Below are 16,872 nucleotides of genomic sequence, written 5' to 3' on the forward strand. Positions count from 1 at the left end.
AATGCTTTCCTGCATTCATCCAAATTAGTGCTAAAATTCATTCAGCATTTTTTCTGCTAAGAATGAAAGAGAGAAAGGGGAATCAGGAGGAATCAAGATGGTGAAAGACGGTGATCCTATATTTTTTACCCTTCTGTAACCTCGTATTACCTGGCAGACCACCTGGGTCCCCCCCAGATGACTTCAGTTCTGACTTCAGTTCTGACGTGCCGGAGAGATGGGTCTCGTGGTTTTTGCTGTGAAGGTGTCAGCTGAGAGACAGTAGCTCGTGTCTAGGTCAAAACTCTGGAGAGGTGAGAAATCTCACCCCAGTCTCATCAGCCTCACTCTTTTCTTACAGAGGTTCCGAAAACAGAACAGACTTTTGAAGAGCGCCTGATCCTCAAAGCTTTCTTGCTCAAGTTTGTCAATGCCTACTCCCCCATCTTCTATGTGGCCTTTTTCAAGGGGAGGTGAGTATAATGGTGTCATGTGTAGAAAGGCAATTTGTCACTAAGACTGGGTTCTCTACTGTCAGGACAATAGGGTCAGCTTGTCCCCATTGCCCACTCATCCTCACCCCACTTGCACCTGCCTTCCCATGGAGAAGGAATGCTAGCTAGCATGCAATCATTTTGAATTAGCATCTTGAGATTCTGATGACCCTGGCACTTTACAGGGATTTGACTGTAGGCCCTGAAGAGAGAGTTTTGAAAAAATTTGTGTCTCCCAACTTTGAGGATGAGGCAGTAGGGTATTTCACATCTAGATAGTGACTCCTGGATCTTGTCATGCAATTCTGATGCCAACTACCTGGAGTTAAGACAGATTTCACAGGTTAAGGACACAGCCCCTCACAAGACTTTCCTCACTTCACACACCAGTGGCAAGCTCTGGGGTTCTCAGGCCACTGGCAGTTGTGACCCACTGGCTGTAATTCCAGATTTCTCATTACTCCATCAGATTCAATAATTCACTAGAATGACTCACAGAACTCAGAAATGTGCTATACTTACAACTGAAGTTTTATAGTAGTAGAGGATGTAAATCCAAATCAGCAAATGGGAGAGGCATATAGAACTAGGTTTAGGAGGTTCTTAATCATGAAGCTTCCATGTCCTCAGGATGTGTCACCCTCCTGGCACATTGGAGTGGCATGATTGATAGAATCATTTGCCATGTGAGTGAACTCAATCTCCAATGCCCTTCCCTTGCCCTGAGATTGGGCTAGTATCACATGACTCAAAGCCTCAATCAACATGGTTGATCCTTCTGGCCTGGCTTGCCCCCATCCTGAGTAATCTCATTAGCATAAATTTAGATATAGTCCTAGGGGTCTACCAGGAATAACAAAGATGCTCCTATCACGGGAAATTCCAAGGATTTAGATGTTCATGCAGGAACCAGGGACAAAGGCCAGTGAAATTCTTTATTATACAATCAGTCTGGATATAAAATCACTTTGATAAATGTTTTTTTATGATCAAGTCAGTTGGCTACCTACAAGGAAATTTCCCAATAGACGTCAACCAACAACACATCAGGAAAGCTTCCCTAGAACTAGAAGCTCATTAAGCAGGCACTAATAGCACAAGCTGTCATCATCCACACTTGATAATTTCTTTCAGAGGTGTTTATCATCCAAACCACAGCCCCCTTCTCAGGACCTCTCCCCTTGGCTGACATGAAATTATAGAAGCAGAGAGACTGTCCATATTAAGAAGTATACACTTCATTGGTGCTTTCAATGTAGAGTTAGTGGCAATAGCAAATTACGTGCATATGACATTCTAGGCAAGCAAAAAGGATCCTGACCCTTAGATGAACGATGGTATACTAGAAGAGAGAGTCTTAGCAACAGCGCACTGTAATCTCCAGTAAGTGATTATATCCAGTAAGTGATATCATAAGAGGTGTAAAGAAAGTGTTGGGGGAACAGTTATGAACGAAGACAACAAGAGGACTTCAGCAAAGGAAAGGCTCACACTCAGCCTTAAATGGATGAGTAGGATTTCAACAGGTGAACACGGGGATGACACTGCAGTAGGTAGGATTATTCAGATTGTCTGTCTGGTTCCATGGTGGGCTTGTACCATTTTGCTTCCCCGATCTGCACCGTTTCATTATCCCCCAATAAAATAGACTCTACTTAGAAGAGGAATGAGACCAGCTTCTTTTATTCCTTTGAATATTTTCAGCAAGAAGTCAAGAATTTTTCTTTTCTGACCCCAGGAATCTCTATTTGCAACGTTAGTCCATCTCATCCTCCCTTTCCTGGGAATGAGAAACTCTTACTAAGGAGTTGCAATCAGAGCTGTGTTCTTGACACTAGTTAGGGAAGAAGGTGTGACGACAGTGCACTTAGAGATAATCCAAACTGCATGGTGTTTAGGCACACACACACACACACACACACACACACACACACACACACACACACCAGGCCCAGCTTCATCCTCTGCCCAGCTTATCCCTCTCGTCTGACATTTGACTGGGTTAAGAAGTGAACCCCTGGTGTTATAGGGGGTTACTTGTTGATAACGGTGTGCACTCCTATCCCTGAGTGATCTAGCACTCGCCCTGACCAGTGCTTTCGAAGAGGACAGTGGTGGTGGTATTCCCCTCAGAAGACATGTCCTTGAGCCACCCTGCATACTTTCTCTTCCCCTAACTCTTCCCACACTGTTTGATTTCAGGTTTGTGGGCAGGCCTGGAAGCTACGTCTATGTATTCGATGGTTACCGCATGGAAGAGGCAAGTACAGCCACTGGTGTTTCATGCCTGGCACCCCAACCCAGCCCCATTCTTATCTCCAGCACAGCATGGCTTCATTTGCACCCCTGCTTCTCAGAGCTCCTCTTGTTCTAACCAGTCCTTTCCTTATCTTCTCCCTGCAGTGTGCTCCAGGGGGCTGTCTCATGGAGCTCTGCATTCAGCTCAGCATCATCATGTTGGGGAAGCAGTTGATCCAGAACAACATCTTTGAGATTGGAGTCCCGTACGTAATGAACTCCTCTAACCTCTCTCCTTGCTGCCAGGGGTTAGCCCAGAAGTGCCAGGCTTTCACCAGGTTATCTATGGCCTTGCCTCTTCTTAGACAGCTTGGTGACTTAATTCTCTGTCAATTTGCGGATAACTTTCCCCATGGGGCAAACCTTGCTTGCTCTTCTGATTTGGGATGTTGGAGGCTCAGATTTACCCTTTGCTTAAGTACACATAACTAGTAAGTAGCAGAGCCAGGAGTCAGATCTCTTGGCTCCCAGAGTACATAATAGTTTAATGCTATTTGTCCTCTCAGTGAGTGAGTAAAAAAGACTTTCGGTACGGTGGATAAATGAATGTGAACGATTGAAATGTAATGGAATCATTTAGGACAATCTCTAAGAAGAAAATGTGGAATACATCATCTTAGGAGGGGAGGGTGGAATAGTTGGTGAAATGCAGAATGAGTTATTATCATGTGGATTCCCCCCTATGCTCCCCAGGGTTTTATGAAAATGTCATAGAACTTCTTTCAATCAGGTTTTGCATTGAGATAGTCACGAAAATAAACACAGACTCACTTTGTACTGGACCTGAAAGAAGGAAGGATGGAGCAAGCTAAAATATGCTTTCAGGTCAAAGAAAAATGTAACCCCCTCTGCCTTTCCTTCCTATTGCCTTGTGGTTTGCAAGAAGAGTCTGTTTCAGGGGATGCTTTTAGGCAGTCCAGCATCAGAGAGCTAGGGAATGACAGAGATGCCCGGGGTAACTGAGAGGCTGGGCCAGGTCTGCTTAGGAGGATAGGATGGACAGCTTGTTCCAGGCCCAGTGTTCTTTGTAAACCACTTTAAAGATGACCATTCTGGGATGGATGTAATCGTCAGACAGTACCCATAAGATTCTGTGACACACTTTCATCTGCTTAGAGATACATTAATTGTTTGGGAAGTCGTCCAATAATGAACCTTTTAAAATTCCTTTCTTTCCAAATATATTTCTTCATGTTTGCCCAGGGTTCTTAGCTGCAGCTATTGGAATTCAGTGTGGCTACTTTAAGCAACAAAGGCATTTGTTTCAGAATAAAGTGACTGACAGAGAATGTTGTATTCTTTAAAGGCCAGAGAGTAGGCGCTGAGCTACATAACCAGGAATAATACTGTTTACACTGCAGGGGGACTTGCAGGGGATACCACTGTCTCTAGCTCATGGCTCATACTGCTAAGACAGTAAAAGAAAAACATAGATGAAACGGCCCTTGTCTTCTCAGAGCTTAACTTTTTAGTCTGGGAGACAAAATAGACTGCATATAACTGCATATTCTGTGTGTGAATTCAGAATTCAGAATAAGTAAAGGTCAGATGTTTGGGAGCAGTCAAAGAAGCCTTCACAAGCAGAGAGCTTTCTGGCCAGGTGCGGTGGCTCACCCCTGTAATCCCAGCACTTTGGGAGGCCGAGGTGGGTGGATCACGAGGTCAGGAGTTCAAGACCAGCCTGACCAATATGGTGAAATTCCATCCATCTCTATTAAAAAAAAAATACAAAAATTAGCCAGGCGTGGTTGTGTGTGCCTATAGTCCCAGCTACTCAGGAGGCTGAGGCAGGAGAATTGCTTGAACCCAGGAGGTGGAGGTTGCAATGAGCCGAGATCATGCCGCTGTACTCCAGCCTAGCAACAGAGCAAGACTCTGTCGCAAAAAAATAATAAATAAATAAATAAATAAATGAAAAGCAGAGAGGTTTCTTCCAGGGTGTGTCTTCCAGGTTTCTTCCAGACTGCCACCATCATATGTTACAAGATGGACTGCCATCCTTTGCTTTAAAGAAATAATTTCCCTTTGATGTGTATGTGTATGTGTGTGTGTGTGTGTGTGTGTGTGTGTGTGTGTGTATATGTGTGTGTATGGGCAACTCTGATAGGCTTGGCCAGCTGGGCCCTGAACATGATAGGCTGGGCCTTTTCCATGTTATATCTATAAATATATTTAAATATATATTTACATAAATAGATTTAAATATATATTTACACAAATATATTTAAATTGATATATTTAAATATCAATGCATATATTTATATGTAAATGTATATATACATGTTATAAAATATACCTATGTTTCAGATAGATATAAATTTATATACAAATTTTTATATGTATAAAACATATATATATATAACTTTTCTAAACAAACAACAGACCGATTCTGGTTTTATCACAACCACCTATGACCCAGTTGGTACTACAGGTGGAGAAGGTAAGGCCCAATGAGCTGGCAGTTCTTTGACTAGGGTTTTGGGGCATGTCAGGGACCTGGCAAGGACAAAAGCCCAGAATCCCCCTCAATCTATGGAAAGATTGTGGAGTCCTAGGTTCTTGGGCTGAATGGAACCACTAGAGGATGTATATCCCAATCCCCCATTCCATGTAAAATTATACTAGAGCCACTTGCTCCCTTGGTCCCCAGAGAAAGCTCCCTTTTGATCTTCCTCAAAAATATATTTGTAGAGCTAAAGTTATAATGGAGACAATTTAATTTACCTGGAAAGAATATCATTTTTAATGAGATCCCTGCTTCAAAGAATGAGAATCCACAACATTCCCTTCTCACACTGGGTGATCTAAGCACGCAGGGTGCTTTTCTGACCTTGTACTGGGACAGCCTCAGAGGGCACTTGGGCACGTGTTTTCTTTGGGGAGGATTGGCGGGATCATTGGTGTCTGGGTGCCTCACTCCACCTCCTTGCCTAAGCCAGCCTCTATTCATCAGTCAGGAAGTCAGCAACTCTGAGAAATTGAGCCTCTGAAGCTGTGCCCCGCTCCCTGCTTTTTGGCAGAAAGTCACTCAGTGGTGAAGTCAAGCAAAGCTAGATGATGCTTGTTCTTGTTCCAGGCAGATGGCACTTGTTCTCTCTGAGCTTACCATCTTAGAGAGACATCATTTGTTATGGAAAAACATCCAGAGAATATGCAGACGGTACCAAAGCCACATCTGGCCCCTTTGAAACCATGAGGCCAACCTCTCCACAACTACAAAGGAAAGTCTTCGTCCCCATTCAAACATCTGGGAAAAACACCAGCCTTCCCAGTACATTGTTATTTTGCTCTGAGTAGAATTATTTACAGCTTGTGGGCATGGAATGCCCATTTTTTCATCCCTGGTCATCTGGTCTACCACTTAGCCCATTCTCTCTGGACCCAGAAGGCTTTTATAGAATACAAGAGAGGCAAAATCTCAGGCGTGTGTTTGGACAACACGTTGGTATGTCCCCATCCCCCAACTCCATCCACTCCATAACAGGTGAAAATAACACATGGCGTATGCCTTGAAGGCTAAATTTTCCTGTATATGATTGACATGTGCTTAATACTTTGTATGTTTTAAAATGTACCACCCTTTAAACAATGGCAATTGTACAGTAACTCATAAAGCCATGGGCAAGCTGCTTCTCTAGTCTAACTATCCTCATCTCTTGATGAATATGGTAGCATTAAAATCACAGGTAAGGTATCTTCAAGCTTTAGTGCCCTCTGAACTTCTCTCTAATGAGCAAAGCTGGTCACTGCTGATTCCAAATACAAGCCACTCCTCTTTCAAAAGATGTTTCCTTTCCATTTCTACTCTGCCAGAGGATGTATACAACATAATTATGTAGTTAAATTCAAGGATGTAGAACAAAAATTCTTTTACCAAATCTTAGGGTCTTTTATCTCCAAAGTTCTTTATAATTTGTATAATTATGAAGGTTGCATTTTGAGTTTGGTCATACGAGATCACTATGATTGTGATTACTGGATCTTTCACTCTCAATAAATCAGACTCCTTCAATTCAGCGTTGAAGTACATGGCATGGATGACACAGATGCAACATAAACAAGAAAAGAAGTCTTTCATAGTCAGAAGAGAAATGATGATTGAGCCTGCCAGTGAGGAAGGAGTCGTGTAAATTATAAAAATTAGACCCAGTAGTTTTTAACACATCTGTAGGGCAAAGATTTGGTGGCCTCACACAGTGGTCCCTAACCCTTTCGGCACAGGGGACAGGTTTCCTGGAAGACAGTTTTTCCATGGACTGGAGGGGTGGGGTGTTATTTCAGGATGATTTAAGTGCATTACATTTATTGTACACTTTATTTCTATTATTATTACATTGTAATATATAATGAAATAATTTTACAACTCACCATCATGTAGAATCAGTGGGACCCCTGAGCCTGTTTTCCTGCAACTAGATGGTCCCATCTGGGGGTGATGGGACACAGTGACAGATCATCAGGCAGTAGATTCTCACAAGGAGCCCCCAGCCTAGATCCCTCACATGCGTAATTCACAATAGGGTTCACCCTCCCATGAGAATCGAATGCCGCCACTGATCTGACAAGAGGCGGAGCTCAGGTGTTCATGAGTGATGGGGAGTGACTGTAAATACACATGAAGCTTCGCTCGCTCGCCTGCTGCTCGCCTGCTGCTGTGTGGCCCAGTTCCTAACAGGCCGAGGACCGGTACTGGTCTGTGGCCCAGGGATTAAGGATCCCTGGCCTGCTAGATCCGGGTTTAAATCCAGGCTTTACAATATACTGACTGTGTGACCTTGGCAAAGTCATTCTAGAAAGGTTTCCATCTAGCTTAAAAAAAAAAGTTTTTACATTTAAACAAAACAAACCTAAAAACCAGCTTGGATAAATGCTTAGCTATCTAGAAAACATAAAATGTGGACATCTGAGGAAAAAAGAACCATTCTTGGGGTTTCCAGGTGACCAACATTTTACTGTGTGGCAAAGGCTTTTATGTTTAAAGGTGATGCTGTGGAAGTGTTGCCACTCCGGGGAGTGAAACCGGAGAGAACAGCCCAGAGACAGTCATTTTCTTTTTGGTTCCTGGCTCAGTGGCTTTTAGTGGACAGTAAAGCTCTTACGTACTTTCAGAGTCCGCGTGGAATTCTTTCCCCAAGGGAGATACATATTCATTCTAAAGGCCAGATTTTTTTTTTTTTTTTAATTTTGGGAATTTTAATTCCCAAATATTTGGGAATTAAATGTAATTTAACATTTAATATTATATTATAACATTTATATTTGGGAATAAAAATGTAATAAGACTTTACAATTAAAAGATTTATCATCTTAGTTGATCCTTTACTTCTGAAAGCAATTTTCTAAGATTCTTCCAAAGAAACTTTTTAAATGTTTAAGAGTGTCTAATTGTCCCTTATTAGTAGGCCAGGTAGTCAGCTATAATTTTTCTATCTCCCTGAGGTTGCAACATTCTCATTAGATTCTGTATGTGCGTGTGCACAAACATGCGTGTGTGTGTGCATGTGTGTGTACTGAAAAAAATAACATAATTTTGATGGCCTTGAGAATCTTACAATCTAGCAGGCTTCTTGAATTAGAACATTGCTTCCCACTCTTCGGTCATTTTTGAATCAACTTTTAAATCTCCCCGCATTATCTATGTAAACAGCTGTTTACATATTAGTTTCCTCCAAACCAACTTGCTTTTTACTTAAAATCCTAACATTTCTGAAATTGGAAAACTAACACCATCAGTTTCCATAAGGAGGAAATAATGTGAAAAGCAATACAACAAAAACACACCATCATAATTAAACAATCAATGACATTCTTTCCTCTCCAAGGCTTTTAGACGAAGATCTGCCTTCTCTTTGTGAAAAATGGAAGTACAAGATTTGGGTGTTGTCAAAGGCAGACCAGTATCAGGCCAAAGATACTTTTCTTAATGGTAATGAGAGAGACTGAACAAAAGCAGCAAAGGAAATAACTGAATAACTCCTTCCCAAGGGGCTCTAATGAGATGCAAGGCCAAGTGCAGGATCTTCCGAAGGGTCATATGCCACCTCTACTTCTGGCAGGTGTCCCAGACCGGACCACTGTGGAAGCCACGCTCTGTGTCCAGGCATCTTCCATCAGGCAGCAGCCGCCCCCACTATTGCTAGGCCTGGCTCAGAGACCCTGGAGATGGAAAACAAAATGCTTCAAAGGGAGGCAGTAAAATGGGGTCACTGAGCACTTGAAAGGCAGCTCTGTGACTAATGCCCTGATAATAGAGAAAACTTGGTTGCGTGATCTGGCTTTGGACGGTCCCCACTCACACAACCCCAGGCTCTTGGGGCCTGACGCAGTTGTGGCAGATGCTTCCCGGAGAGGATCGGATGGTTTTAAACACTGTGGGCTCCGGTATGATGTTCATATGCATCTCCTTCTGAGATTACTTATACATGGTGAGCAGCGTGGCTGAATCTGATCTTGTGGCATTTATTATCTGAATCCATGGATGGGAATTTCCCTCCTCCCCTCCCTGCACCTTGCCTTTCCCATATATGTTCATGCAAGATAGACTTCGGGTCCAAACTGCATAGTGCCCCCGGAACACGTGCCCCACCACAGCCCAACTCCTTGCTGTAATTCCATCTCAAATTGAGCTCCAGTCCACACTGAAGCAAAATTGGAAATGGGCTTCTTCTCATGCAGAGAGATGGGTTTTTGGTGAAAGGGTAAATGCCACCTTTTTCATGCACCACGTTCTTTCCTGGGCATGCTTTGAGACAGAGCAGATAGACAGATCAATACTTCCACGGTCAAAATGTCTCGCCATCCCTATTCTGACTAAAAGCTCCAGATCATATCCAAAAATAACTGCTAAATATACCCCTGGACGCAGCTAGTAAAATTTCATAAACTTTCTGCTTTCTTTTTGTAAATGTGATAAATGTTATATTTCCAGACATAAAACAGTCTCTCTTTAAAGCCGTCACAGGAGGGAGGTCTGTGTTCTCCTCAAATACAGTGGAATCTGGCCAGAAATCAGAAGTGTAAGGAACAAATTTGAACCTTGTCAGGTATCAGGAAAAGGAATAGGAATACATAGTTTCGAGGTTGATGTGTTCCCCGTCTTTGGTCATTTAGGGCTAGGTTCTGCTTCTTTATTTAATGAGGCTAAAGATCTGTGGAGTCAGGTCTGTAGGGACCTGTCTGGGGCCCGGATTCCTGCTGCAGGGAGGCCCAAGGTGTGACGGACACTCACCATGGTCCTGGGGTGACTCTATGGGGCACAGGCAGAGGGAAAGCTCTGAGCCTTCCGGAAAGAGTTTCTGAGAGTTGTCGTTAAAAAGGGACGGAAAAATAGCAAATGAAAAAAAAAAAAGAAAAGCAAGGGGGTAACATCAAAGGAGTTATTTTAATGAGTGAGTGTATCATACGGTCGGAATCATACTCTGAAGTTTTCCAAAAGCCCATCTGTATGTTATACAATTTCCAGGATTCCTGTTAAATTCTGCTCCGGAGGGACTTTCTTTATTATTATTTTTTAATGGTCACTGAGATATCCAGGAGGAAATCTGGGAGTGATAAATTCACAGGACTATTTGTGGATATTTTCCCCCACGTTCGTTTTGACCTACCCACACTCGATAGGACTTTGACCACAAAGCCCCTCCCATAGCCCCTGTGTCTTCCCTTGCCTTCGCCACACAGTCTTGCAGTCGGCCTTCTGTTCCCATTGGCTCTCCTTCCTTGTCTTTTGAAGACTCCTTTCCCTCTACCGCATCCCCTAAGTTTTCTGACACACGCTCTATCCATAGTTGGCATTGCTCATCTCTGGGGCTTCTGCCACTCTCTTCACGACAGTTCTCAGATCTCCATCAGTCCCAGATTGTTCCAGGGCTCTAGGCACAGATACGCAGTTGCCTACGGGACATCTCTACTTAGTTGTCTCGTGGGTTTCTCCACTTAGACATGGCAAGAACAACTCCCCCTCCTCCTCCTTGTCCTCATCAAAACTGCCTCTTACATTGTGTTCTCTATCATAGCAAGCGGCACCACCCTCCACACACGTGCCCTAAGACCCTGAGAATCATCACCGATTCCTTGTTGTCCTTCCCTTTCTGTGTACAATCCACCATCCACTTTTTAATTCTACCTCTAACGCACGTCTCAGATGTCTACTTCCCTTCATGTCCGTTGCTATCACCCCAAACTCTGCCACCATAATCTCTCGCCTAAACCCCTGCATAATATGGTGTACAAGGCCTTTGATGCCATGAGCCTACACTACGTTTCAAGACTTACCTTTCATCGTTTTCTCGATTGTACTCTATGCTCCAAGCATTTTGCATTCCCTTCAGTCCTTTCTATGAGCCATTTTCACATTTGCCTTAGTCCGTTGCGTAAATAGCTCCCCCTGCCTAGAATAACCTCTTCACCCCTCACACTCTCTCCACCTTTCTCTTTCTTCTTTTACCATCTTTCATTATTTAGTCTTAAATAATAAGACTAAATTATTTATTTAATAAATTAATTTAAATAATTAAATTAGTTTACACATCTCGTCCTCAAAGAGAACGTCGCTGCCTTAGGCCAGCTTAGGACCCTCTATTTTATGTTCTCGTAATCACCGAAACTTCTCCCTTTATAACACTCTTATATTGGTCACTCTTGTTTAAATGTCCCTATTGCCAGTGAGATTACTTCATCAAACACATCACATGTATTATTAGTCATGTTTTTTTTTTCCTGTAGATGATTTCTAGGAATCCTCTGTTCTCCCATACAAACAAACCAGAGCTGTCCGTTTGCTAAACTTTCTTTTTTTTTTTTTTTTTTTTTTTTTTGAGACGGAGTCTCGCTCTGTCGCTGGGGCTGGAGTGCAGTGGCCGGATCTCAGCTCACTGCAAGCTCCGCCTCCCGGGTTCCTGACATTCTCCTGCCTCAGCCTCCCCAGTAGCTGGGACTACAGGCGCCCGCCACCTCGCCCGGCTAGATTTTTATATTTTTTAGTAGAGACGGGGTTTCACCGTGTTAGCCAGGATGGTCTCGATCTCCTGACCTCGTGATCCGCCCATCTTGGCCTCCCAAAGTGCTGGGATTACAGGCTTGAGGCACCGCGCCCGGCCTAAACTTTCTATAGAGCTATCAATCTGAGTTAGCTTCAATACCTTCTTTCTTTGATGGGGTTTCTGTTTGCTGGATTCTGTATGTTTTCTTTGTTGCTTGGTTGGTGAAATTCATCCTCCAGGAACTTCATGAGAACGGATGCATGCGTAGAAAGTTAATTTTTTTGAAACCTTGCATACTTAAAAGTGTCTTTAGTCTGTCTTTGACTTTCATGTATACTTTGGCTGTGTATAGGAGTCTATGCTGAAAATTATTTGCCTTCTGAATGTAAATACATCTCTGAGTGTCAAGGGCTGATCTGGAGAATTGTAACCTATTTTTGATTCCCAATTATTTGTAGAAGATCTGTGTTTGTTTTTCTGAATCTGGAAGCTTTTAGAATCCCTTTCATCATTCCTAGAGTTCTGAAATCTCATGACGATGTGTTATGCTGGAGGCTTTTTTTTCACCATTGTGCTGAGTGGGTCCTTCCAATCAGAAAATGCACGTCCTTCACCTCTGGGGCATTTTCGTATATTTCTTTTGTGCTTTCTTCCCCACCATTTTCTGTGTCTTCTCTTTCTGATTAAGTGTTGGAGTTTCAGGCCAGGTGTGGTGGTTCATGCTTGTAATCCTTGTGCTTTGGGAGGTCCAAGTGGGTGGATCACCCAAGCCCAGGAGTTCAAGACCAGCATGGGCAACATGGTGAAACCCTGTCTCTACTAAAAATACAAAAAATATTAGCTGGGCCTGGTGGTGCATGCTTGTAGTCCTAGCTACTTGGGAGGCTGAGGTGGGAGGATAGCTTGAGCCTGGGGAACAGAGGTTGCAGTGAGCCTTGATCACACCACTGTACCCCGTCTTGGGCTATGATCAAGAAAAGAGTTCCTAGATCAATTAATTTTTTAATATTTTCTTTCCTATTGTCCATTTCTATGTCTGTTCTGCTTTTTTTTTCTGAGAGATTATATTGATTTTTATCTTTCTGTCATTTTATTGAATTTATTTTGGATCTAGGTTTTTCCTGGTTCATTTTTCTCTTCAGAATTTTGCTCCTGTTGGTATTGGGAAGGGCTAGTCACCAAGGCAACATGGGTACAGAGACATTGGGGTCTACTGTTCCTTAAGCAGAGCTTTGACCAGTCACCACTCCCTGCCTTGGGGATACCTGGTGCCTCCAACTCCTGAGCCTTTCTGAGATTTTTATAGCATGAGTTGGCTTGTTTCTCTCTACCATCTTCCACTGTGAACAGTTGATAGCAGCCACACAGCTTTGCTGACTCCCTCGTACACTGTCCATCTTTCAAGATATTCATCAACATTCCTCACACACTACTATATTCATGACTATTTGCATTAACCTGTGGTTTTATACATTTTTTAAAATTCATTCATTGGTATTTTAGTGGCATTTCAGAAGTGGATAAATACATGTTTATATTCAATTTTCTATGTATAAATCAAAATTTAGTAATTCTTTACTAAAGATTTCACCAGGTCATCTGGTTACTATTCCTGGAGGAGAAGTCTCACTTTGAGTTCTGGTTCTAGACTTCCCTCACTTTCCTTTCTTCTTTTCTTCTCTCTCTCTCTTTGTTTTTTCCTCTGTCCTCTCCTGTTCTGACTCATAGACAGGATCTTAACCAGTCCACACTATTTAGCTTCAGAATCTGTAGGCTACATCTAGTTTTTCTCAATTTCTTATTGTCACAGAATTATTGCTTACTTTTTTCTTATGAATTTTTTACTACTGTTTCTAAATAATTTCAGCTCCCTCTTTAAATCCTTCTGTGATAAAGATGATAATAGGGACAATGTTAGATATATTTATCTATCTTTATCTTGATAAATGTCTGTCAGAGCATGTATCTTGGTATACACTCTTAACGGGTATCAAGCCCTAAATGAAGCATGCTGTGTAGATTATGTCTTTTAACTCACCCTATGGGCAAATTCATATTTATTTCTCCATTTTAAAGATAAGAAAACTAAAGCTTATAGAGTTGTAATAACTTGGACATATAGTTGGTGAGTTGTGAAATCTGGTTTTATACAATTTCTGACACCAGAGATGAGACTTGTATCCACTGTACTCTACTATGTCCTCTTGATGGGAATTGATTTTAGACTAGAAACTGATCAAAATGTTATTTTGAACTATTAGATTTTCATTAGTTGCTAGAGGCACTTTCAAACAAGGATTGGATGCCTAATCATACCAGGAGTGCTCCTCTGGAAATGTCTACACAAGGGTTGGGTGGTCTTGGGTGAAGAATGTTGGGGGACATGGGGAGGTTCCTACATCTAGATGAAGCATAGTTCAAAATACCATTTAAACTCTTCAAGTCTATGATTCTGACCATTTTGCTGTTAGGTCTCCCAACTATTAGGTTGCTGCTTAAAGTAATTGCAGTTTTTGCCATTAAAAAGTAATTGCAAAAACCGCAATTCTGTTCCCTATACATTGTGCATCAATGGGAAGTATGAAATAACTCTACCCTAAGGTGTATTTTAACATTCAATATTAAAAATAATAATAGGTATCATCTATTCAATGCTCACTATGTCCAGATATTGTGCTAAGGACTGTATAAACATTGTTTCACTTAATTCTTGTATCAGCCCTGATAAATTGGGCCATTATTATCATTCTAGACCAAAAAAATCCTGAATGTGTTGTGTTAGTCTGCTCAGGCTGCTGTAACAAAATGCCCTAGGCTTAACTAATAAAAATTTATTTTCTCATAGTTCTAGAGGCTGAAAGGTTCAAGATCAAGGTCAAAAAGGGTTGAATTTCTGATGAGGGCTCTTCCTGGCTTACAGGCAGCTGCCTTTTCACTGTGTCCTCAGATGGTGGTGAGGTATCTCTTTTTCTCTTCCTCTACTCATAAAGCCACCAATCCTATTGGATTACAACCCCACCTTTTTGACCTCACTTAATCTAAATTATCTCCTAAAAGTCGTATCTCCAAATACAATCACAGTGGGGATTAGAGCTTCAACAAATGAATTTCAGCGGACATCATTCAGTCCATAGCAGTGGTGGGCAATGCTTAGCTTGGCTTTAATGGAAAGATGATGCTATTAATGTTATTGAGACTTGAAAAATGTTTCACCTGGGAGGAGAACAGCCCTGTGTTCCCCCATGAAGAGGGTGGATAGATCATCTGTTGGACAATAGGACTGGCGCTGTCTCAGCATTGGCAGGAAGGGCCAACTCTCTTGTTGCTTTTCAAACAGCAGGAAGAATTCAAAAGGTTTTTGGGCTTTGAAGAAACCTGATCCTTTGTGGAGGGAGTCTGCATGATCTTGATAAAGGACTTCCTCAGGTTGTCTTTAGGAGAAACGTAGTCTCTTTAGTGTCTCTCTATCTCTACTTGTTTTTGGATCAGAGATGGCTTTAGTGTCAAACCTGTGTGTTCTTTTTCTTTTTTCTGTCTGCAAAACCAACCCTGTTCTCCAGAGGCTTTTTGTAACTTAATCCATTTCTTTTCCAGGAAGCTAAAGAAACTATTTCGAAAGCTGAAAGATGAGACAGAAGCTGGAGAAACTGACTCTGCCCATTCGAAACGTCCAGAGCAGTGGGACCTAGACTACAGCTTGGAACCCTACACAGGACTGACTCCGGAGTACATGGAAATGAGTGAGAACCCATGGTCCTGCCTGCCACTGGGGGCAGGTTCAGACAAGGGGTTTGTGGGGTTGAGGGGGGAGGGTACGGGATTGGGGAAAATGACTGGACAGCCTTTGCTTCTTCATGAGCTTCATGGCTATTCAATGTTCCCTTCAGTGCCACATGAATGGGGCAGAAAGAGACCTGGAAGGAGAACCTGGGGCAGCTCAGTCAACAGTTTGGTGGATACTTCTAGGATGATGTTCTCTTTTCCTTGGGACTCCTCTCCTCATCTATAAACTGAAGTTTGATCTCTCAGGCCCTTTCCCATGGTTTCGATTATTGATAAAGCTAAAAGGGAAATAGTAAAATCTGAAATTTAAAAATATAGTTTCCATGAAAGTCTTCCTTCATGGAAGATATCCGATGACACTTGCGTCAAGGATATCTACATTTTGACTTGGAGAATATAGGAGAGTCCCCTACTTTGATCAGATAAGGCTGGATAAGATGACAGCTTTTTAACAAAAAGTTGGGTCTATTTCAGTAGGGAGTGAGAGGTGTATTTTTAGTTGCAGAGCCTCTAGTTGTTTCGGATAAGGCTTGAAGGCAGGACACACATCAGTACAGGCTGATGGAGCACAATCATTTTAGATGTGGCTTGAAAACCGTGAGTTCTTTATTATGAGAAGGATCCCAGCTTAGGCCAGCTGCCTTTGCACTCTTGGCTACTTGACTATAATCCTGATCTTCTGTTGGGATGGATGTTTGAGAAGCCTCTTTCCAAGACTTGGAGCTAATGAATTAAAACCATAGGACATCTAGAGCTTAGGTATAAGCCAGGCACAGTGGCTCACCCTGTCATCCCAGAACTTTGGGAGGCAGAGGCAGGTAGATTGCCTGAGGTCAGGAGTTTGAAATCAATGTGGCCAACATGGTGAAACCCCATCTTTACTAAAAATACAAAAATTAGCCAGGAATGGTGGCAGGCACCTGTAATCCCAGCTACTCGGGAGGCTGAGGCACGAGAATTGCTTGAGCCTGCGAGACGGAGCTTGCAGTGAGCTGAGATTGTGTCACCCTACTCCAGCCTGGCCAACATAGTGAGAGTCTGTCTCAAAAAAATAAAATTAAATAAACAAATAAATAAATATCTTAGCTATAACATCTAAACACTCTAAACATTTACTTAATCTATGGATTATGGGGAACCATCAGTAAGATCCATCAAAAAAATCACTCAATGTTTAATTCAATACTTAGCATCATTGCACCTATCATTGTGTTTGCATACGACTTCTGCTCCCTTCACCTAGTCACTTGTAGCAGAGGGCCGTCAGTACCTTTTTGTGCACAGGATACCTCACTCATCATTTCTTTTTTTTTTAATACTTTAAGTTCTATGGTACATGT

The 16,872-nt window shown here is 42.2% G+C and overlaps 1 protein-coding gene across 1 annotated transcript in view; it reads left to right on the forward strand.

The window, feature by feature from the left end:
* ANO2 (anoctamin 2) overlaps window positions 1–16,872 on the forward strand; it is a 362,906-nt gene that overhangs the window by 309,058 nt on the left and 36,976 nt on the right. Inside the window, exons 17-20 of the mRNA XM_030939846.1 lie at window positions 341–452; window positions 2,676–2,733; window positions 2,877–2,977; window positions 15,344–15,489. Of these exons, the coding sequence (XP_030795706.1) occupies window positions 341–452; window positions 2,676–2,733; window positions 2,877–2,977; window positions 15,344–15,489 (417 nt within the window). The remainder of the gene's footprint in view (window positions 1–340; window positions 453–2,675; window positions 2,734–2,876; window positions 2,978–15,343; window positions 15,490–16,872) is intronic.

The sequence above is a fragment of the Rhinopithecus roxellana genome, chromosome 10 (assembly GCF_007565055.1).
Source record: "Rhinopithecus roxellana isolate Shanxi Qingling chromosome 10, ASM756505v1, whole genome shotgun sequence".
NCBI classification, from domain to species: domain Eukaryota; kingdom Metazoa; phylum Chordata; class Mammalia; order Primates; family Cercopithecidae; genus Rhinopithecus; species Rhinopithecus roxellana.